This window comes from Anolis carolinensis, chromosome 2 (genome assembly GCF_035594765.1).
Source record: "Anolis carolinensis isolate JA03-04 chromosome 2, rAnoCar3.1.pri, whole genome shotgun sequence".
Lineage (NCBI taxonomy): Eukaryota > Metazoa > Chordata > Lepidosauria > Squamata > Dactyloidae > Anolis > Anolis carolinensis.
In genome coordinates, this window is record NC_085842.1 from 18405282 (window position 1) to 18428978 (window position 23697).

Sequence of the window (23697 nt, forward strand, 5' to 3'; positions counted from 1 at the left end):
GTAGGGTATGTGCCTGGAGAAGGTGGTGAAATGCTATCAAGGGATAAGGAAAAGGTAGAACGTTGCCTCAGTCTTCCCCCAAAAGGAAATTTGTATTCTACTTGAACCAGATGGAGCAGATGAGGTAGTAGGGGAAATGCCACCCAAAATAGGTGAAGAAGTAGTCCAGGAATACCTGGCCACTCTAATTGAATCCCAAGCCACATGCACTACATCCAAGAGTACTGAAGGAACCAGCAGAAGAAATTTCAGAACCACTGTCAATAATCTTTGAGAACTCCCGGAGAACAGGAGAAATCCCAGCAGAATGGAGGAGGCAAAAGTTGTTTGTCAAGAATGGACCACCAGTGGTTCCTCTTCATCCTGGAAAGAAGTGACTAGCGGGGTGTTGAAGGGTAATACTCCAGAAGACAGGATCAGAATTCAAAATGGCCATAACAAGTTAGAAAACCAAGGAAATTAATTTCAACAAGGAGAAATGTAGGCAGGAAATACGCAATGCACAGATACAGGATGGGTGACTCCTGGCTCAACGACAGTTCACGTGAAAGGGATCTTGGAGTGTCAGTAGACCACAAATTGAACATAAAGCCAACTGTGTGATGGAGCAGCCTAAAAGCCTATGGGATTTTGGGCTGCATTCAAACGAATATAGTATCTAGATTAAGGGAAGTCACAGTGACCTGCTTTCTGCTTTGATGAGACCTCACCTGGAATAAAATAGGGCACCACAGTGAAAGCTGGAACCTGTCCAGATTCCATTTCTGATTCTACTTCTCAATTAAGAAATGGTTTTGACTGTGACCAACCAGACGTCTCTCCAAAGCTTACACCATGGCATGGAGGTCGTAACCCTTTTCGTTTCAAACAGCCAACGGGAATGTAAATCTATAAAGATTTTCTTGTGAGTATTTTTCTTGATAGCCCTTATGTGAGAAGGAACTGTTTTCTTTTTCCACCAGGACCCAATCGCCTTTGAGGACGTGGCTATCCATTTCTCCCTGGAGGAGTGGGCTCTTCTGAATCCTGATCAGAAAGTCTTGCACGTGCAGATCATGGAGGAGATTCATGGGATTGTGAACTCTCTTGGTAAGGCTCCCTCACTGATGGGGATTTCTATTTCAAAATGCAGTATCCCAATCAGCACCTCCCTAGTGGGAGCAGTATTCTAAATTGTCACAATCTCAAGGGAGTTCTCAAGGAAGGGCTTATGTTAGAAAAACATGACATAAGTGTGACATTGACTTGGTGCCCGAAGAACAGTGATGTTGGCACCAATTCTGAAAACATTGGGAAGACTTCCATAACTGGAGTCAAGTCCAAGCGTGCCACACTCCCTTTCTCTCTCTCTGAGAAGGTGTGAGTATGAGAGAGAGGCAGAGAGAGGGAGGAAGCAGATTGACTGGGGAGAGGGAGAGAGAATGGATCCTCAAATGGAACAAACTTCCCCTGGCTTCAGGTACGCAGACGCGGTGATACATCTTTTTATCGGTGTGGTATTTCACTTAGTTTTTCCTCCCAACCAGGTAGGCTAGCTTTTGCATATCTGCAGGCTAAGCTCTCTTTCTACGCTGCCTCTCCCTGCACACAAACAGTCCCTAGCCTCAGTCATTGGCAAGATGGTGACTTGTAATATAATGCATTCTCCATTGTGGCCCCCCGGCTCTGGAACTTTCTCCCCAGGGAGATTAGGCAAGCGCCTACCCTTCTAACTTTTCGGAAGAGCCTGAAAACCTGACTCTTCCAACAGGCCTTCAGCTAATGCTCTTCGTCCTTAGATTTAGGGCTTTTCTTATTTGATTAACAGTATCTCTGCTGCATTTTATTCCATTCCTTCAGTTGGAATGTTTTTATGTTTACCCCATCCCAAGCTCCCTATCATGATAACAGTTCTGGGTTACTTACCTCTTCGCTAGTTTATATTCTTCACTATATGCACTTTCTCTGGCCCAATTTATTTTTATGAGCCTACTCAGGTTTTTATCTTACCATGTTTTATTGTAAATGTGATTTAAATATGTCTTACTGATTTGTTTTTACATTGTTGTGTTTTTTGCACTGTCTGTAGTTATCTGGGTTTGGCCCCATGTAAGCCACACCAAGTCCCTTCCCTTAAAGTTGTTGATATTATTATTATTATTATTATTATTATTATTATTGGTTTCTGTGAATGATTGGGTTTTGGGGTTTTTTGTGCACTGGGAGAGGCAGATAGCAGTAATCAAACTCTCTGCCCCTATCTTTCAAATGGTAAGTTTGCTACTATATCTGGCTGAGTCCTGCAAACCTTCTTTTTTTACCCCCTTCGCTGCTGTCATCATTGTTCTTATCTTTTTCTTTACAGTCAGTATGGTGTATCTTCCCTGTCTTTGTTAGGAAAATCAATTCTTTTGGAACTCACATTTACAGCAAATGTCCAAAAATTGTAAGAGTCCCATGTGATAGTTGATGGTAAAAGTGCAACAATCTCTGCAGCACTCTGGAATTAGGTATAGGACCTTCTGTGTTGGAGCAGAAATATCCAATCTTAACTGAAAATGGGAAGAGAGAACTGGAGGTTGGGGGAGGAAAACAAAAGGGAGGGACTGATTTTGAAATGGGTGGTAGCAAGGCAAGGTTATAGCTAGAGAAAAAGGCAAGCATTTGAATGGAAGGCAAAAGGCATCCATTCCCTCAGAGAAAAGGAGACAGAAGAAAAAACTGGGCTGGGCTGAGCAAAAGGCAACATCTGGAACATATGTTACTTATCTCCACCTTGTAGACTCCAGGCAGTCAAACAGTGCCCATCCTTACTAAACAAGGGGTGTATGAGTACAGCATTTATTTCTTCCTCTATATCTATGTTTTCATGATAATTTCAATCCACTTCTCATCACACTTTCCTAGACTCCTTATCACTCACGCTACGGAATATTGTTTCTGTCCTTCTTCTTCCCAGCAGATAACTGGAAGAGGAGCAATGCATACAAGAAACGCAAGAAGTATTTGGGACACAATGGGGACCTTCCAGGACCCCAACAAACTCACAGAGAAGATCAAGAGTATGCCAGAGACAGGCCTTTCAAATGCAATGGATGTGGACAGTGTTTTACCCAAAATGTGGCATTTGTGCTTCACAAGACACTCCATGCTGGGAAAAGCCAACTTAAATGGAAAGAATCAGGAAAACGTGTTGATGAATATAAATTGCCACATCTGAGCCAAGAAGAATTTTTTCAAGGAACAGAGGTTTTCATAAGCCGGAAGTATGAGAAATCTTTTATCCAGAGATTTCACACAGGACAGGAACCATTCAGATTCCAGGAGTATGGGAAGAGTTTTGCTTCTAGTTCAGAATTGCTGACGCACGAAAGTCTCCACACAGGAGAAAAGCCATACCAATGCCAGGAGTGTGGTAAATGTTTTGCTCACAGTTCAACATTACTGAGGCACAAAATAGTCCATACAGGAGAAAACCCATACCAATGCCAGGAGTGTGGGAAATGTTTTGTTCACAGTTCAGCCTTGGCGAGCCACAAAAGAATCCACACAGGAGAGAAGCCATACCAATGCCAGGAGTGTGGGAAATGTTTTACTAATAGTTCTGCCTTGGTGAAGCACAAAAGAATCCACACAGGAGAAAAGCCATACCAATGCCAGGAGTGTGGGAAATGTTTTGTTGACAGTTCACCCTTGGTGAGGCACAAAAGACTCCACACAGGAGAGAAGCCTTACAAATGCCAGGAGTGTGGGAAATGTTTTACTGACAATTCAGCCTTGGCGGGCCACAAAAGAGTCCACACAGGAGAGAAGCCATACCAATGCCAGGAGTGTGGGAAATGTTTTGCTAATAGGTCTATCTTGGTGAGGCACGAAAGAGTCCACACAGGAGAGAAGCCATACCAATGCCAGGAGTGTGAGAAATGTTTTGCTGTCAGTTCAAAATTACTGAGCCACCAAAGAGTCCATACAGTAGAGAAGCCATTCCAATGCCAGGAGTGTGGGAAAAGTTTTGCTCTCAGTTCAGAATTACTGAGCCACAAAAGACTCCACACAGGAGAGGAGCCATACCAATGCCAGGAGTGTGGGAAATGTTTTTTTGACAAGTCTACCTTGGTGAGGCACAAAAGAGTCCACACAGGAGAAAAGCCATACCAATGCCAGGAGTGTGGGAAATGTTTTGCTCGGAGTTCTACCTTGGTCAGCCACAAAAGAGTCCACACAGGAGAGAAGCCATACCAATGCCAGGAGTGTGGGAAATGTTTTGCTCGCAGTTCAAAATTACTGAGCCACAAAAGACTCCACACATGAAAGGAGCATGGGATACCAATGCTAGGAGCATGGGAAACATTTTGCTCGCAGTTCAAACTTGGTGAGCCACAAAGGATTCCAGACAGGAGGGAAGCCATGCCAATGCCAGGTGTGTGGGAAATATTATTTATAGCCGCCAACATTGCATCTGCAAGGAACCGCCCACAGGAGCTGTTCTGGATGGTCAGGTGCTTTGAATGCGATTTCCTGCTTCTTGGCAGGGGGTTGGACTTGATGGCCCATGAGGTCTCTTCCAACACTACTATTCTATCATTCTAGGTGATTCTTTCAACCCGATTCTCAGGCAGACCCCCCTGGCTGCCTGGCAGTTCACTGTGAAGAATGTGTAAGAGTCTTTGCAGATAAAGTTGCTCGGATCCCTTCCAACTTGGATGCCACTATTGATACAGTCTTATTTATATTTGTACTGTCTTTTATATACTGTTGTGATCCACTTTGGGTCCTGTTTGGGGAGAAAAGCGGGATATAAATAAAGATTTATTATTATATATTATTCATACCTTTTGAACTATAGCAGACTACATACAGGAGAGAAATCATCCAAGAGCTTTGACCAAACTAATAAAATGAGTTATCATTTACCATGAAGGTGAACTGTCTGGAACTGGGTTTTGCCCTGTTGTACAATATAATCCAGCAAAAAAAATTAAATTGTGTATTATATTATATTGTTATTTTTAGTTTGCTATGTTTTTTTTTTTTTTTGATATTGTTGGTTATGTATTATGGTTGGTTTGTTTTGGGCTTGTATTGTGACTTATTTTCTGTAAGCTTCCCCAAGTCCTGTTTGGAGAAGGGATGGGATATAAATAAAGTTTATTATTATTATATTTGTTATTGTTACTGCTGCTGTTATTATTATTATTTGTTGCAACTGGGAAATCACAGGTTATGGACATGTTAGTGCTGTAGACTATACATTCAACATTTCCCGATGAACCTGTGTTATTCCCTTGGCTTCCAGTAACACTTAGCTTGACTTTGGACTGATTTCTTAGACAATTCTCTTAGTTTCAAACTCTTTTCAGGTTTGATGCTTTTTTTTTTTTACTTGCGACTGTTTTGGAGAACCCTTTTGCTTCTCTGGACACCTATGTAATCTGATTTCAAACAGGACCGTTTGAGAAATTCTGTCTAAGATTTGGTAGATTCTTCTTTCTTGTTTTTTGAATCATTAAGTTGAGATCCTCTTCTCTAAAGCAATAAAAGGCAAGGTCCCTGTGACAATCTTTCAGTTGGTTAAATATGATTTTCACGTCACTTATTTTTAAAAGAAAATACAGTAGAGTCTCACTTATCCAAGCTAAACAGGCTGGCAGAAGCTTGGATAAGCGAATATCTTGGATAATAAGGAGGGATTAAGGAAAAGCCTATTAAACATCAAATTAGGTTATGATTTTACAAATGAAGCACCAAAACATCATGTTATACAACAAATTTGACAGAAAAAGTAGTTCAATCCGCAGTAATGTTATGTTGTAATTACTGTATTTACGAATTTAGCACCAAAATATCACGATATATTGAAAACATTGACTACAAAAATGGCTTGGATTATCCAGAAGCTTGGATAAGCGAGGCTTGGATAAGTGAGACTCTACTGTATATGTAATTCCATCAATTGTTCTTCTGGGCTTAGTTTCCAGTTCCTTTATCACCTTGGTTGCAAATTTCCAGTTTGCAAATGTTGTTTTTCAGCTAGGATTCCACAATTGAACACAGGGCCTCTGTTGAGGCCAAGCCTAAGGAAAAGATGCTTACACTATTATTTCCCTTGATATGTACATCGTATCTCTGGCTGGCTGTTTTCCTGCTCCTGGCTCACAGATTTTAAATCCACATTAAATTGAAAAATACAACCCTTGTTATTTTAGAATTAACAATGTTATATATCATTGATTTTGTTATAGACTGAGAATTTGATCTATTTTTCAAAATTTTCACCACCTCTGCTTTGGGGTCCATCCCCTTCACCTCTGTTCCTGGGGCCCGCAAGACTCAGGTCTGGCTCCTTCTGCCACTGGTGAGGCCTCCGTCTGCTGCACACACCTAGTGTTGTAGCTCAGCCTGAGCTGGAGTCAGAATCAGACTTTGGTCCCATCCAAGACTTTGACTATAGGCCTGCAGTGCAATTCCAGGCACCTGAATTGGTTTCTACAGAGGATGCTGAAACCAGGGATGAACATTCTGATGGCCAGTCAAGGACAGTTCAGCCAGATGAGGAAAAGATTGATGATTTTGATAGACGGAATGTTTTCGCAAGGCCGAAGCGAAAGGGAATTTCTAAGACGGAGTCAACGTTTGGTTCACAGACGCGCTAATGAGCAACTTTCACATGAGAAGAACTGCACTCCATAGCTCCCATTTGGAATATAGGCTTGAAATCTTAAATATTACTTGCTCCCTTTGTATCACAGAGATGTCAACTTTGCTATTCGAGTGAGAAAGATCTCTGTCTCCGTGCTCCTGTTTCTGTGATATTCCAGCCAAGATTTTGCTTTGTGGATTTCAAGTATCTCTTGCCTTGTTGTACCTTGTTTCCAGTTGGACCTTGCTGATTCCTTGCTGTGTGGATTACAGTTCTTTGGATTACCTTGAGTCTTGTTCTTGTTCCTTGTGGCTTCCTGCTGTTTCCTACTGGAAAGTGAACTTTGTGTGGACTATATCTGCTGCTTTGTGGGACTAAGCACAGTTTTTGTTTGGATTATATTACTATTTTCCATCTCCAACCAGGTAAATTGATTGAGGAAAAAAGGCGTATGTTGTATGTCAAGTGCACCATAAAAACCTCAAACATACCAAAGATATTTTGGACTCTATTTTTGTGTTATTTATCATTCTAACATGGTGGATGAAAATCTGAATTACAGTCAGTTGTACTTGGCACAGGCTGGATATATCTACAGTAGGGTCTCACCTGTCTGGGCCGGCAGAACGTTTGATAAGCGAAAATGTTGATTAATAAGGAGGGATTTTTTTTCTTGTCAGGAGCAATTTGAGTCGCTTCTGGAGTGAGAAAATTGGCCGTCTGCAAGGACGTTGCCCAGAGGACGCCTGGATGTTTTAATGTTTTACCATCCTTGTGGGAGGCTTCTCTCATGTCCCCGCATGGAGCTGGAGCTGATAGAGGGAGCTCATCTGCGCTCTCCCCGGTTGGGATTCGAACCTGGCAGCCTTCAGGTCAGCAACCCAACCTTCAAGTCACGAGGCTTTAGTCCACTAGGCCACCGGAGGCTCCTATAAGGAGGGATTAAGGATGCCTATTAAACATCAAATTACATTACAATTTTACAAATTAATCACCAAAACATCATGTTTTACAACAAATGGAAGGGAAAAGCAGTTCAATACGCAGTAACGTTATGTAGTAATTATTGTATTTATAAATTTAGCACCAAAACATTTCAATGTATTGAAACCATTGACTACAAAAACATTGGCTACTAAAAAATTGACTACAAATAAGAATTACATAAATGAACTTACAGTAACAACTCTGTTGGAAATTAAAAGTTTAGTCCTGTGAGGAAGGCATGCACAGATTGGCGGCAGAAAGATTATGCCAATTGTTTGGGAGCGTGACTGCAGTTGTGGTGTTGTTGGGCGTGTTTCTGTTTTTCTGGGCAGCAACCTGCTGTTTGTTTATTTTAGGTCGCAGCGCGCAGGCACCTGGCATATGGAGAGGCCTGCTGCGTATTGTTGGGAAACAGCTGTTTTCCTAGGCAGCAATCTGGAGCAGGTCTCTCCACATGCCGGGGTACTTGCTGGGAGGGAAATGTCTGCTCCAGCCACATCTACCCATTCCGGGCGGGCACCCAGCACTTTAGAGGCCTGCTGCGTGTTGCTGGGAAACAGTTGTTTTCCTAGGCAGCAATCCGGAGCGGGCCTCTCCACATGCTGGATGCTTGCTGGGAGGGAAAAGTCTGCTCTAGCCACATCTTCCCCTTCCCGGCGGGCACCCAGCGCTTGGAGAGGCCCGCTGCGTGTTGCTGGGAAACAGCTGTTTTCCTCGGCAGTAATCTGGAGCAGGCCGTTCCACGTGCCGGGTGCTTGCTGGGAGGGAAACGTCTGCTCCAGCCACATCTTCCCCTTCCCGGCGGGCACCGGGCGCTTGGAGAGGCCCGCTGCGTGTTGCTGGGAAACATGCTACCCCTCTATTCTGCCTTGGTCAGACCACACATGGAATATTGCGTCCAATTCTGGGCACCGCAGTTGAAGGGAGATGTTGACAAGCTGGAAAGCGTCCAGAAGAGGGCAACTAAAATGATCAAAGGTCTGGAGAACAAGCCCTATGAGGAGAGGCTTAAAGAACTGGGCATGTTTAGCCTGCAGAAGAGAAGGCTGAGAGGAGACATGATAGCCATGTACAAATATGTGAGGGGAAGTCATAGGGAGGAGGGGGCAAGCTTGTTTTCTGCTGCCCTGCAGACTAGGACACGGAACAATGGCTTCAAACTACAGGAAAGGAGATTCCACCTGAACATCAGGAAGAACTTCCTCACTGTGAGGGCTGTTCGGCAGTGGAACTCTCTCCCCCGGACTGTGGTGGAGGCTCCTTCTTTGGAGGCTTTTAAGCAGAGGCTGGATGGCCATCTGTCGGGGGTGCTATGAATGCGATTTCCTGCTTGGCAGGGGGTTGGACTGGATGGCCCATGAGGTCTCTTCCAACTCTACTATTCTATGATTCTATGAACAGCTGTTTTCCTCAGCAGCAATCCGGAGCAGGCCTCTCCACGTGCTGGATGCTTGCCGGGAGGGAAAAGTCTGCTCTGGCCACATCTTCCCCTTCCCGGCAGGCACCAAGCGCTTGGAGAAGCCCGCTGTGTGTTGCTGCCTAGAAAAAACTGTTTCTCAGCAATGCTCATCAGGTCTTTCTAAGCACCAGGCGGCCCCTGGAAGGGACGAGGTGTGGCCAACACAGACTTTTCCCTCCGGCGAGCACCCGTCGCTTGAAGAGGCCCACTGCGCCAATGGGAGAAGATAATACATTGGATACTACGGAGTGTTGGATAAGCACAGGTCATATAACCGAGAGCCTTTAACGTTCAGTGGGGTTGAGGAGCAGTGGTTTGACAGGCAGAGAATACATCTAACTAACTGTCCTATGAATACGGAAATTTTCTTCCATGAGTATATCTATGCCATCATTTTTAGTCTAATTCGGTGACACCAAAAGTGACTTACAGTATGTTTGCTTCTGTCACGATAAAAAGAAATCTTGAGTCCTTTGGTTCCAGGGCTCTTGAGAGATGCTCATTTCCTCTCCTTCCAGTGTAACGCTGGGCAAGGAAGGGTTAAGGGGAGGGAGTTTGCTTCCCAGAGAGGCAGGAAGGAAGTGGGCCTCCTTATAGCAAGATTTCCTGACTGTCTAGGAACCAACCTCCCTCCCCTTAACCCTTCTTTGCCCTGTTGGGAGAGGGGTTTTTGTCCATTTGGCCTCTTCTTCCTCCTCCTCCTCCTTCCGGTGAGTCTTGTTCCCAGACCTTCTCCAAAAGGCCGAAGAGGCGCTGAGGCCACAACACCTGGGCAGAGGGCCGAAGTTGGCCCAGGCCTGTTTCCCTCACAGGTTGGGCTTCCAACACACACTGACCGAGAGCAAAGAGAAACAACCAGCTTCAAAGGCCTGGAGTCTCGTCCGCCCTGGAGAAAAGGGGGCCTGAGGCAGGTGGGATTGGGGGGTCACCACCACAGACCACGAGGTTGTCCTTTCTCCATTGGGGGGTCCTTTGGAGGAGAAAGAGGCAGGCCGAGGGCCAATGGCCTTCCCCTCCCAACCCCCTCACCTGCCTGCCTGGGTCCTCTTTTCCCTCCACAAAGTCTTCATTGTGCATTGCAAAGGAAAAGATGTTTTCCACACAAAGAAAAAAGGAGAACAAAGGAGGGGATGAGGGTTGCAGAGCTCTGATTAGTAGATTAGAACTAAATAAGTGTCACTGATGAAGAGGAAAGGGATGGAGGGGGGTATTTGTTATAATTATTACATGTATATGATCAACTCAAGCACTATTGTTTTACGCGTCATCTAAAGTTTTGGAAGTTTCAAATGTCACACTTTTGTCCTCATAACTGGTAGTTGTGCCTTCCCATGTTATCCAATCTCCTTCCCGTCTTCTCTTCCATTTCTTTATAAGTATATTATCTGATTACAACTATTGCCATATAGAATTAAAAATTCAATTCCATGGTGTAACTCCTTGTAAATTTTAGTCGTTTTTTCCAGAGTTCTTCCCTTTCAAAAAAGAGGGAGGAAAAACATCTTGGATTCAGGACAGTGGTTACAACATGGAGAGACCCAACTCACCTGGACCTAAAGCAGGTAAGGCCTCTGGGAGCAGTGGGGAATTGGAAAGAACTATGCAGACGTTCCTGAATGTGCACATACAGCACCAGCGCTTCAGGCAGTCCTCCTACCGAGAGGGCGAGGGACCCAGAGAGGTTTGCAGCCGCCTCCACGATCTCTGCCGCCAGTGGCTGAAGCCAGAGCAACACACCAAGGCTGAGATGCTGGATCTGGTGATCCTGGAGCAGTTCCTGAGCCTCCTGCCCCCAGAGATGGGGAGCTGGGTCCGAGAGTGTGGGGCAGAGACCTGTTCCCAGGCGGTGGCCCTGGCGGAAGGCTTCCTCCTGAGTCGGACAGAGGACAAGAGGCAGGAAGAGCAGGTGAGAGCATTTCCTCTTGGTTTCACTAACCTTGGGACTGATTGATAGATTAAATGTGGATGGAAGAAGCCGGACTCTGCTCCCTTTGTCTCTTTTCCCACCTTCTCTGCCCCTCCTGCTGTCACCTCCATATCCACTGTAAACTCGGTTGCTGCTCTATCTAAATGTGTTCACCCCCAGATATAACATTGAAAATGATGGGAGGGGAGTATGGCATTTGTTTCAGATTAGGTTGCCACCTCAGAATTGTTCTTTTTTTTTTTTTTAAAGTCCATGCAGTTTCTAAACATACCGGTAGGTCTGTGATATTTTTTAATTTCTCCACACGACTTCTTGAATATTTTGTGCTCTTCCAGGCCCAAAATTACTTGGAAGTCCAGTCTAATGTCCCTGCATCAGAGAAATCTCCATCAGACACCACCCAGAGTCTCTTGCAGAAGGAACTGAAGAAGGAAGGAGACTGGGCTGCAGACTTGCAGGGTAAGAAGGAACCCTTCTGGGACTTTTGGTGTTTTATGCCCGTGTAAATTCCCCTTAAGTGGATTGTAGCACATCCACAGTCATTTTGAACTTCAGAAAGTGCATATGCAGGATCATTTGGCCTTGAGGTATTCAGTTGCAAAAGTGTAATAAAACACTGGTGTTTTATTCCAGTGTAAATTCCTCTTTTGGGGGGATTGTAGCATGTCCTTTGTTTGATGTCTGTTTTATGTACTTTAATGTTTATGCATTTCTAATGTGGATCTTTTATAGGAATATGTATATTTCTTGAATGTTGACAGTATTTGCATTTTTTAAATTGTGTTGTAACCCGCCTCGAGGCACAAGGAGAGGTGAGTAAGAAATAAAATTATTAGCCTAAAGATGAATAGGACTGAAATTTCAGCCCTTCAGTATCTTCCTAGGTGGGACCCGAATTTAAGATGAGCCCTGAAACAGACAACAAGGTATAACTTTAGTCAATTGAAACACCAAGCCCAGTACTACTGCATTTCCCCGAAAATAAGACAGTGTCTTATATTAATTTTTGCTCCCAAGGGCACACTTGGTTTTATTTCCAGGGGATGTCTTATTTTCTCCCTCCTCCTCCACCGAGGAAGGTGTGTGCAGCGCGAAGAAGAAGGAGGGAAAGATGTGCGCCTTTCCCTCCTCCTTCTCGCCGCATGCGCTTTTCTCGCTGGCAGCTATTCCCTTCTCCTAAGTCTTACTTTCAGGGAATGTCTTATATTTGGCAATTCACTACAACCTCTACTAGGTCTTATTTTCAGGGAATGTCTTATATTTGGCAATTCACTACAACCTCTACTAGGTCTTATTTTCAGGGGATGCCTTATTTTCAGGGAAACACAGTATTTTTGATCCAGCCTACTCTCAGCACTGCTTGTGAGACAAAATCCTAAATCCTAAAATTTCACATATTATTGGGTTGTTGAATTCTCCTGTGTTCTTAGGGTCATTTCCTCATAGGCTCCTTTTTAGGAGGAGTGGAGTGCTGCAGGGTTCTATCCTGGGCCCGGTTCTTTACAACATCTTTATTAATGACATAGATGAAGGGTTAGAAGGCATGATCATCAAGTTTGCAGAGGACACCTAATTGGGAGGGATAGCTAATACACCAGAAGATAGGAACAGAATTCAAACCGATCTTGACAGATTGGAGAGATGACCAAAAGCTAACAGAATGAAGTTCAACAGAGACAAATGCAAGATACTCCACTTGGGCAGAAAAAAAAAGAAATGCAAAGATACAGAATGGGAGAAGCCTGACTCGATAGTAGTACATGTGAAAAAGATCTTGGACAACAAGTTAAACATGAGTCAACAATGTCATGCGGCAGCTAGAAAAAGCAATGGGATTTTGGACTGCATAAATAGGAGTATAGTGTCTAGATCGAGGGAAGTCATGCTACCCTCTATTCTGCCTTAGTCAGATAACACTTTGAATACTGTGTCCAATTCTAGACATCACAATTTAAGGGAGATCTTTACAAGCTGGAAAGTGTCCAGAGTAAGGTGATTAAAATGATCAAGGGCCAGTTGAACAAGCCCTATAACACATCAACTGCCACTCTGGGTCCAGAGTGAAGAAGGGGAGCCAGGAAGATGCAGTTACTCCATGTCTCCTGGGTAATCTGTTGGCAGGCCCGCCCCCAGCACATTATAGTAATATATAATGCTAATACTTTGTTATGCTAATAATATATATTGTATATATATATATATATACTATTGATAATAATATTATAATGTAATATAATATAATACTAATAATAGCACAATATAATATGATACATATATATTATGTATTACATATAATATTTCTAATAATATTGCAATATAGTGGTACAGTCCAATATGGTAATATATAATGCTAATATTGTGCTATGCTAATAATATAATATATTGTATGTACATATAACTTGTAAGCCACTCTGAGACCCCTTTGGGGTGAGAAGGGCAGGATATAAATGTTGTAAATAAATAAATGAATAAATATCATGCAAAAGAGAAGACTGAGAGGAGGCATGACAGCCTACATAAATATCTGAGAGGAAGTCATAGGGAGCTGGGATCAAGCTTGTTTACTGATGCGCTGGAGACAAGGACGTGGAACAATGGCTTCAAACTACAGAAGAGGATATTCCACCTGAATATTAGCAAGCTGTTCAGCAGTGGAACTCTCTGCCCCGGAGTGTGGTGGAGGCTCCTTCTTTGTATTCTTTTAAACAGAAGCTGGATGGCCATCTGTCAGGGTGCTTTGAATGACATTTTCCTGCTTCTTGGCAGGGAGTTAGACTGGATGGCCCACAAGGTCTCTTCCAACTCTATGATTCTATGATTCTATGATTGTCATTGTAACCTCTGAGACATGTTTATGTGATCAGATTTCCACACCTTGTTCTCTCTCCCAGGGGCTGAAATGATGTTGCTGCTGAATCCTCAGTCATTTCTTCCCCTTTGTGATGGAGTGGAACTGAATCAGGTAAGCAGAAGGATTCCTAGGAGAGGAGGGCTGGAGCTGCCTGGGTGTCATTTGTCCCAGGCTCAATCATCAAACATCTGTTGAAACAGAAAAGATTAAATGTGTGTTCTTAATGCAAAGTCTAAAGAATTCAGAATGTCCAAAGAACAATGAGCTAAGATTTAAAAGGGACGTGTTCAAGAAATGGAAAACGGGGGGAAAAGACTATCAAGCAACAAGTAGGGGAAAAGGTCTGACAAGCTGAAGCAGAAAATGAGCTCAGGTTTGCCAAAGAGATTGAAAACAAGAAAAGGTTCCTTGGTTGTATCAGTAGTAGAAGAAGAAATAAGTTAAGAGTAGGGTATGTGCCTGGAGAAGGTGGTGAAATACAAACAGGGGATAGGGAAAAGGTAGAACGTTGCCTCAGTCTTCCCCCAAAAGGGAATTGGTATTCTACTTGAGCCAGATGGAGCAGATGAGGTAATAGGGGAAGTGCAATAGGTAAAGACGTGGTCCAGGAATACCCGGCCACTCTAATTGAATTCAAGTCTCCAGGGCCACATGAACTACGTCCAAGAGTACTGAAGGAAATAGCAGAAGAAATTTCAGAACCACTGTCAATGATATTTGAGAACTCCCAGAGTACAGGAGAAATCCCATCAGACCGGAGGAGGCAAAGGTTGTTGCTATCTTCAAGAATGGACAAAGGGTGCTCACCAGTGGTTCCCCTTCATCCTGGAAAGAAGTGACTAGTGCGGTGCTGAAGGGTTCTGCTATAGGCTCAATCCTGTTCTACATTGTTATTGATTTGGATGAAGGTTTAGAAAGCATGCTTGTCAAGTTTGCAGATGACACCAAATTAGGTGGGATAGCTAATACTCCAGAAGACAGGATCAGAATTCAAAATGGCCTTAACAAGTTAGAAAACTAAGGGAATTAATTTCAACAAGGAGAAATGTAAGATAGTACACTAAGGCAGGAAATACGCAATGCACAGATACAGGATGGGTGACACCTGGCTGGAGGCAGGGGCGGCTGAACCAATACATGAAGTACTCAAATGTGGAAGGCGCCAATCCCTTGGGGGCGCTATTGAGGCGCCCGGTTCAGTTCCCAGAGAGCAAAAGAGAGAGGCGAGCAAACAAAAATTCTAGTAAACAGCAACACACCCTGGGTTTTCCTAAGATAGGCCTTTGCTGGAGGGAAGAAAATCTTCCCTCCGGTAAAGGCCCGGCAATTTGGAGAAATCTCCATGGCTATCTTCTTGGAGTGTTAGTAGACTACAAGTTGAACATAAAGCCAACAGTGTCATGCAGCAGCTTAAAAGCCTATGGGATTTTGGGCTGCATTCAAATGAGACTAAGGGAAGTCATGGTGACTTTCTGCTTTGGTGAGACCTCACCTGGAATTACATTAGGCCCAGTTTAGGGCACCACAGTGAAGGCTGGAACATGTCCTGATTCCATATCTCATTCTCTCCAAAGCTTACTCCATGGCATCGAGGCCATAACCCTTTCACTTTCAAACAGCCAACAGGAATGTAAATCTACTTTTTGTGAATATTTTTCTTACTAGTCCTTATGTGAGAATGAATTTTTTTCCACCAGGGCCCAATTTCCTTTGAGGACGTGGCTGTTCCTTTCTCCCTGGAGGAGTGGGCTCTTCTGAATCCTGATCAGAAAGTCTTGCACGTGGAGATCATGGAGGAGATTCATGGGATTGTGGACTCTCTTGGTAAGGCTCCCTCACTGATGGGGATTTCTATTTCAAAACGCAATATCCCAGTCAGCAGCTCCCTAGTGGGAGCAGTATCCTAAATCGTGACAATCTCTGAGAGTTCTCAAGGCAAAGCTTATGTTAGAAATACACGAAAAAGGTTTGACATTGACTTGGTGCCTGAGGAACAGTGAGAAGACTTCCATAACAAGGGCCCCATGGAAAGGCTATTAAGAGTAATCACCCCAGATCAGTCACACTGCTCTCTCCCTCCCATTCTCTCTTTCTCTCTATCTCTATCTCTCTGAGTGCAAGTGTAAGAGAGAGGCAGAGAGAGGAAGGAAGCAGATTGGCTGAAGAGAGGGGCAGGATAACGGATCATCAAAACGAACAAACTTCTCCTGGCTTCAGATACGCAGACGCGGTTATACATCTTTTTATCAGTGTGGTATTCGACTTAGTTTTTCCTCCCAACCTGGTAAGCTAGCATTTGCATATCTGAAGGCTAAGCTTTCTTTCTACCGGAACGCTGCCTCTCCCAGCACACAAACAGTCCTTAGCCTCAGTCATTAGCAAGATGGTGACTTGTAATATAATTCATTCTGTGTTATGTGCTTGTGAATCATTGGTTCTTGGGGATTTTTGTGCACTGGGAGAGGCATATTGCAGTCCTCAAACTCCTATATGCTCCTATCTTTCAAATGGTAAGTTTGCTACTATATCTGGTTGAGCCCTGCAGACCTTCCTTTTTTCCCCCTTCACTGCTTTCATCATTGTTCTCCTCTTTTTCTTTACAGTCACTATCATGTATCTTCCCAGCTTTGTCAGGCAAATCAATCCATTTGAAACTCGCATTTACAGCAGACTTCCAAAAAATTGTAAAAGTCCCATTCGGTAGTTGATGGTAAAAGTGCAACAATCTGTGCAGCATTCTGGAATTAGATATAGGACCTTCTGCGTTGGAGCAGAAAAATCCAATCTTAACTGAACATGGGAAGAGAGAACTGGCGGTTGTGGGAGAGAAATAAAAAGGAGGGACTATTCTGAAATGGGTGGTAGCAAGGTTTAGTTTGAGCTAGAGAAAAAGGCAAGCATTTGAATGTGAAGGCAAAAGGCATCCATTCCTGCAGAGAGGAGGAGACAGAAGAAAAAAACTGGGCTGGGCTGAGCAAAAGGCAACATCTGGAACGTATGTTACTTATCTCCATCTTACAGACTCCAGGAAGTCAAACAGTGTCCATTCTTACTAAACAAGGGGTGGAGGAAGACAGCATTTATATCTTCTTTTCCAACATATCTATGTTTTCAGGATAATTTCAAACCATTTCTTATCCCACTTTCTTGGACTCCTTATCACTCACGCTAAGGAATTATTGTTTCTGTCCTTCTCCGCAGCAGTTAACTGGAAGAAGAACAATGTATGCACCAAACGCAGGAAGCTTTTGGGAGACAATAGGGACCTTCCAGAACCCCAACAAACACACAGAGAAGATGGAGATTATGCCAGAGAAAAGCCTTTCAAATGCAATGGATGTGGGCAGTGTTTTACCCAAAATGTGGCACTTGTGCTTCACAAGACACTCCATGCTGGGAAAAGTCAAATTAAATGGAAAGAAACAGGAAAATGTGTTGATGAATATAGATTGCCACATCTGAGCCAAGAAGAAATTTTTGAAGGAACTGAGGTTTTCATAAGCCGGGAGTGTGGGAAACCTTTTATCCAGAGTTCACGCTTGGTGAAACACAAAAGATTTCACACAGGAGAGAAGCCATACCAATGTCAGAAGTGTGGTAAATGTTTTGCTTCCAGTTCAGAATTGCTGAGGCACAAAAGACTCCACACAGGAGAGAAACCATACCAATGCCAGGAGTGTGGGAAATGCTTTGTTGACAGCTCTGCCTTGGCGAGCCACAAAAGAGTCCATACAGGAGAGAAGCCATACCAATGCCAGGAGTGTGGGAAGTGTTTTGCTGTTAGTTCTACCTTGGTGAGGCACAAAAGAATCCACACAGGACAGAAACCATACCAATGCCAGGAATGTGGGGAATGTTTTTCTGATAGTTCTACCTTGGTGAGGCACAAAAGACTCCACACAGGAGAGAAGCCATACCAATGCCAGGAGTGTGGGAAATGTTTTGTTGATAGTTCTACCATGGCGAGGCACAAAAGACTCCACACAGGAGAGAAGCCTTACCAATGCAAGGAGTGTGGAAAATATTTTGCTGACCATACAGGCTTGGTGAGCCACAAAAGACTCCACACAGGAGAGAAGCCTTACCAATGCCAGGAGTGTGGGAAACGTTTGGCTTACAGTTCAGAATTGCTGAGGCACAAAAGACTCCACACTGGAGAGAAGCCTTACCAATGCCAGGAGTGTGGGAAATGTTTTGCTTCTGGTTCAGACTTGGTGAGACACGAAAGACTCCACACAGGAGAGAAGCCATACCAATGCCAGGAGTGTGGGAAATGTTTTGCTTCCAATTCAGAATTGGTGAGGCACAAAAGACTCCACACAGGAGAAAAGCCATACCAATGCCAGGAGTGTGGGAAACGTTTTGCTCGCAGTTCAAACCTGGTGAGCCACAAAAGACTCCACACAGGAGAGAAGCCATACCAGTGCCAGGAGTGTGGGAAATGTTTTGCTGACAGCTCACACTTGGGGAAACACAAAAAGCTCCACACAGGAGAGAAGCCATACCAATGCCAGGAGTGTGGGAAATGTTTTGTTGACACTTCAACCTTGGTGAGGCACAAAAGTCTACACACAGGAGAGAAACCATACCAATGCCAGGAGTGTGGGAAACGTTTTGCTCGCAGTTCAAACTTGATGAGGCATAAAAGACTCCACATAGGAGATAAGCCATACCAATGCCACGAGTATGGGAAATGTTTTGTTGACAGTTGAACCTTGGTGAGCCATAGAAGACTCCACACAGGAGTGAAGCCACACCAATGCCAGTTGATATTGCCTACACACCGGAAAGGACGGATAAAAGTGCCAGAAGTATGGGAAATCCTTTTCTCAGGCTTCATGCCTTAGCAGGTGCGAGAGAACACATAAATGCTAAAACCATACCAATGGCAAGTGTGTGGGAAAAATTATTTACGTCCGCCAACATTGCATCTGCAAGGAACCGCCCACGGGAGCTGTTCTGGATGGTCAGGTGACTTTCTCGACCCTATTTTCGGGCAGAGCCCCCTGGCTGCTTGGCAGTTCAATGTGAAGAATTTGTAAAGTTCTTTGTAGATAAAGTTGCTCGGATCCGTTCCGACTTGAATGCCACTATTGATACAGTCTTTGTGGATGTAACTCAGGATCCTGCTTGTCATATTTTGATGGATTAATTTCAACTTGTTCAGTCTGAGCATGTGGACAGGAATCCTGGGAGAAGAGAGGCCCACCACGTGCATTCTAGACCCTTGCCTTTCTTGGCTTATCAAACAGGCGAGGGGTGGAGATAGTTGACTGGGTGAAGCGGGTGAGTAATGCTTCCCTTAGTCAAGGCATATTCCCATCTGGCCTAAAAATGGCAGTGGTGAACCCACTACTCAAGAAACCATCACTAGACTCCCCTTTTTGGGTAAGGTTCTGGAGCGAGTGGTGGTCTTGCAACTCCAGGGATTTCTGGATGACACGGATTATCTGGATCCATTTCAGTCTGGTTTCAGGCCTGGTCATGGAACAGAGGCAGCTTTGGTCACGTTGGTAGATGATCTAGGTAGAGAACTTGATGGGGAGTGTGTCCCTGTTGGTTGTTTGGACCTCTCAGCGGCTTCGATACCATCGACCATGGTATCCTTCTGAGTCCCCTGGCTGGGATTGGACTTGGAGACACTGTTTTGCAATGGATTTATTCCTTCCTGGAAGGTCGTACCCAGATGGCAGTGTAGGATGATGCCTGCTCGCCCTCACAACTGTTGCCTTGTGGGGTCTTTCAGGGTTCAATTCTGTCTTCCATGTTGTTTAACATCTACATGAAGCCCCTGGGAGAGATCATCTGGAGTTTTGAAGTTCCGTGCCATCTGTACACAGCTCAAACCCGACTCTACTACTCATTTCCACCAAAAGCCTAGGAAGCAGCCCAGACCATGAACCAGTGCCAGTCATCTGTTGTGGACTGGATGAGGACTAACGGTGGCAGGAGGGGTTTGCCACTTGTTTGGGAGCATCACTGCAGTTGTATTGTTGCTGGGTGTGTTGCTATTTTTCTGGGAAGCAACATAATAATAACAACAACAGCAGCAACAACTTTATTCTTATATCCCACCACCATCTCCCCGAAAGGACTCGGGATGGCTCACATGGGGATGAGCCAAACAATAACAATACATGAATTAAAACAACGTAAACAAAATAAATATAAAACAGCATAAAACATATAAAACACAGCAATTACTTGAAAACCTGGCCACAAGTACAGCATATGTGGAGGGTGGCTAGTGCAGGACTCTTAAGTAGGGTTCATGGGAAGTACAGGGACGATCAAGGACAGGGGAAAGAGGAACAGTCTCATCAAGACTGGAAATCTAAAAAGGTGAGGAGCAGAGATAAAGTGCAATGAGAAATTTTAAACAAGCAGGACTATTCAGGTGAGAAGGGCGGGGTATAAATGTTGTAAATAAATAAAAATAAATTCACTCAAATGTGCACCAGAACATCCATGTTTTTAATCTCTATGGAAGGTGGGCAATGAAGGTGCCAGTCTGATCTCCCTGGGGAGAGAGTTCCAGAGTCAAGGGGCCACCACCGAGAAGGCCCTCTCCCTCGTCCCAACCAACCGCGCTTGGGATGGAGGTGGGAGTGAGAGAAGAGCTTCCCCGGAAGGTCTTAAGGCCCATGTGGGTTCATAAGGGAGGAGGAGATCACAGAGATGAGCAACATGCTGTTTGTTTTAGGTCGCAGCACGCTGGCACCAGGCACATGGAGAGGCCCGCTGCGCGTTGCTGTGAAACAGCTGTTTTCCTAGGCAACAAGGCACGGCGGGTCTCTCCATGTGCTTGGTGCTTGCCGGGGAAGAAAAGTCTGCGCTGGCCACATCTTGCCCTTCCCAGCGGGCACCCAGTGCTTGGGAGAGGCCCACTGCGTGTTGCTGCCTAGAAAAAGCTGTTTCTTAGCAACGTGTAGCCGGCCTCTCTTAAGTGCCAGGCGCCCACTGGAAGGGTGAGATGCGGCCGGCACAGACTTTTCCCTCCTGGCAAGAACCCGGCGTTTGAAGAGGCCCACTGCGCTGGGCCCGGCACATGGGAGAGGATAATACAGAGTGTTGGATAAGCAGAGGTCAGATAAGCGAGTCTACTGTACTTACTCCACTCCTTTGTAATAGTAACGTGCAAGACTGGAATGTGAACATCAGTGACACCCTTCTAACAAAACTCTAAATTGAGATTCCCTTGCCTTAGCCCAAGGGTGCTTTGGAGAGAAGCTATGGCTGCAGGGGATTTCTCAATGAAGAGTCTGCTTGTGGCAGGTGCTCTTGTATCTCCCACCCAAGCATGTGCCCCTCCTCCGTGGGGAAAGGGAGCTGTGGGACTTCACCCAGGGCTGAGACATTCTCTTTCTGTTGTGGATGGAGGCTCTGCTCTGCTTTGCTCCCTGGACTGAAAGCTTGCCTTTAATGTTCAGTGGGGTTGGGGAGCAGTGGTTTGGCAGGCAGAGAATATATATAACTAACTATCCTATAAATACGGAAATTTTCTTCCATGAGTATATATCTATGCCTTCATCTTTAGTCCAGTTCTCTGACACCAAACGTGGCTTACAGTATGTTTGCTTCTGCCACGATAAAAAGAATTTTTTAGACCTTTGGTTCCAGGGCTTTTGAGAGATGCTCTTTTCCACTCTTTCTAATGTAACGCTAGGCAAGGAAGGGTTAAGGGGAGGGAGTTTGGTTCCCAGAGAGGCAGGAAGGAAGTGGGCCTCCTTAGACTAAGCTATCCTGACTGTCTAGGAACCAACCTCCCTCCCCTTAGACCTTCCTTGTCCGGCTGGGAGAGAGAGTTTGCCCCTTTGGCCTCTCCCTCCTCCTCCTCCTCTTTGCAGCCAGTCTCTTTCTTTGTCTCCTTCTCCTCCTCCTCCTTCTTCTGGTGAGTCTTGTTCCCAGACCTTCTCCAAAGGGCCGAAGAGGGGCTGAGGCCCACAACACCTGGAGGGAAGGCTAAAGTTGGCCCAGGCCTGTTATGTACTGGCAGGCCTGTAGCGAGGGGGCGGTTTTAGGGGTTCAACCCCCCCCCCCCCGAAATTTTTCAGGCTATAAAATAAACCTGGTTTACTCATGAATTTTAACTGGTTAACCAAATCCCCATGCTAAGTCTATGAGATGCAAAGCATTAAGAGTCCCTCCAGGCACTATCTCAAGCAGATACTGACAGGTTTGTAGCAGGGAGGGGTGTGTGCTAGGGGTTCAACCCCCCCCCCCCCCGAAATTTTCAAAACCCCTCCCGAAATTTTTTTCTGGCTACGGTCCTGTGTACTGGAGTTATGTACCATCTATATATCATTTTGTTAATATTTTATTTTATTTTGTAACTCCTTGTATATTTCAGTTGTTTTCTCCAGAATTCTTTCCCTTGAAAGAAAAGGAAGGAAAAACATCTTGGATACAGTTTGGTTCTCCATCAGACAGTGGTTACAACATGGAGAGACCCAACTCACCTGGATCTGAAGCAGGCAGGGCCCCTGGGAGCAGTGGAGAATACTGGGAGAGAACTACGCAGATGTTCCTGAATACGCACATACAGCACCAGCTCTTCAGGCAGTCCTCCTACCGAGAGGGTGAGGGACCCAGAGAGGTTTGCAGCCGCCTCCACGGTCTCTGCCGCCAGTGGCTGAAGCCAGAGCAACACACCAAGGCTGAGATGCTGGACCTGGTGATCCTGGAGCAGTTCCTGAGCATCCAGCCCCCAGAGATGGGGAGCTGGGTCCAATCAGAGGAATATCTTGGTTTTTCAGAGTTTGAGAGGAGAAACTGTTGCCCCATAAGAGAGGAAAGAAAAGTAAATTGGATCACATCTGCTGCTTCCTTGGATACCAGTACAAAGATAGACAGTCCCGACTCAGCTGGACTTGTAGCCGAAAGACAGCATGTTATTGATAGTGAGAGCATTGTGGAATACTGGCAAAGAATCATGAAGACGATTCTGAATGAAAACATGGCCAACTCAGACAAGCAACGTCAGCGCTTCAGGCAGTCCTCCTACCAAGAGATAGTGGGGCTCAGAGAGACTTGCAGCCGCCTCCACGATCTCTGCCGCCAGTGGCTGAAGCCAGAGCAACACACCAAGGTTGAGATGCTGGACCTGGTGATCCTGGAGCAGTTCCTGAGCCTCCTGCCCCCAGAGATGGGGAGCTGGGTCCGAGAGTGTGGGGCAGAGACCTCTTCCCAGGCGGTGGCCCTGGCGGAAGGCTTCCTCCTGAGTCGGGCAGAGGACAAGAGGCAGGAAGAGCAGGTGAGAACATTTCCTCTTGGTTTCACTAACCTTGGGACTGATGGATAGATTAAACGTACATCCTGCCTTTCTTCCAAGATGGGACCAGTGTGGGGGAGGAGCCAAATCCAGCTCCCTCTGCCTCTTTTCCCACCTGCTCTGCCCCTCCTGCTGTCACCTCCATATACACTGTAAGCTCCGTTGCTGCTCTACCCAATTTTTTTGACCCCAGATATACATAACATTGAAAATGATGGGAGGGGGAGTATGGCATTTGTTTCAAACTAGGTTGTAACCTCAGAGTTATTTTTTGTACTCTTCCAGACCCAAAATAATTGCCTGGAAATCCAGTCTAATGTCCCTTCATCAGGGAAATCTCCATCAAACACCACCCAGAGTCTCTTGCAGAAGGAACTGAAGAAGAAAGGAGACAGGGCTGCAGCCTTGCAGGGTAAGAAGGAACCCTTCTGGGAATTTTGGTCTTTTAGGCCAGTATAAATATTCCTCTTTGGGGGGATTGTAGCACATCCACAGTTTGAGCTTGAGGTGGTGCATATGCAGGATCACTTGGCCCTGAGATGGGTACATATCTTAAATTCACGTCTCTTTGTTTGATGTCTGT

At 45.0% G+C, this 23697-nt stretch overlaps 2 protein-coding genes and 1 pseudogene across 2 annotated transcripts in view; 2 read left to right on the forward strand and 1 right to left on the reverse strand.

Moving 5' to 3' along the window:
- The window catches only part of LOC100567547 (zinc finger protein 345-like), an 11080-nt gene extending 5939 nt beyond the window's left edge, over nt 1–5141 (forward strand). Inside the window, exons 5-6 of the mRNA XM_062973351.1 lie at nt 963–1089; nt 2939–5141. Coding sequence (XP_062829421.1) covers nt 963–1089; nt 2939–4290 — 1479 coding nt within the window. The 3' untranslated portion in view covers nt 4291–5141. The remainder of the gene's footprint in view (nt 1–962; nt 1090–2938) is intronic.
- LOC103280228 (zinc finger protein 420) overlaps nt 1–23697 on the reverse strand; it is a 412323-nt gene that overhangs the window by 108799 nt on the left and 279827 nt on the right. The window lies entirely within an intron of this gene.
- The window catches only part of LOC107982289 (zinc finger protein 208-like), a 50533-nt pseudogene continuing 40719 nt past the window's right edge, over nt 13884–23697 (forward strand).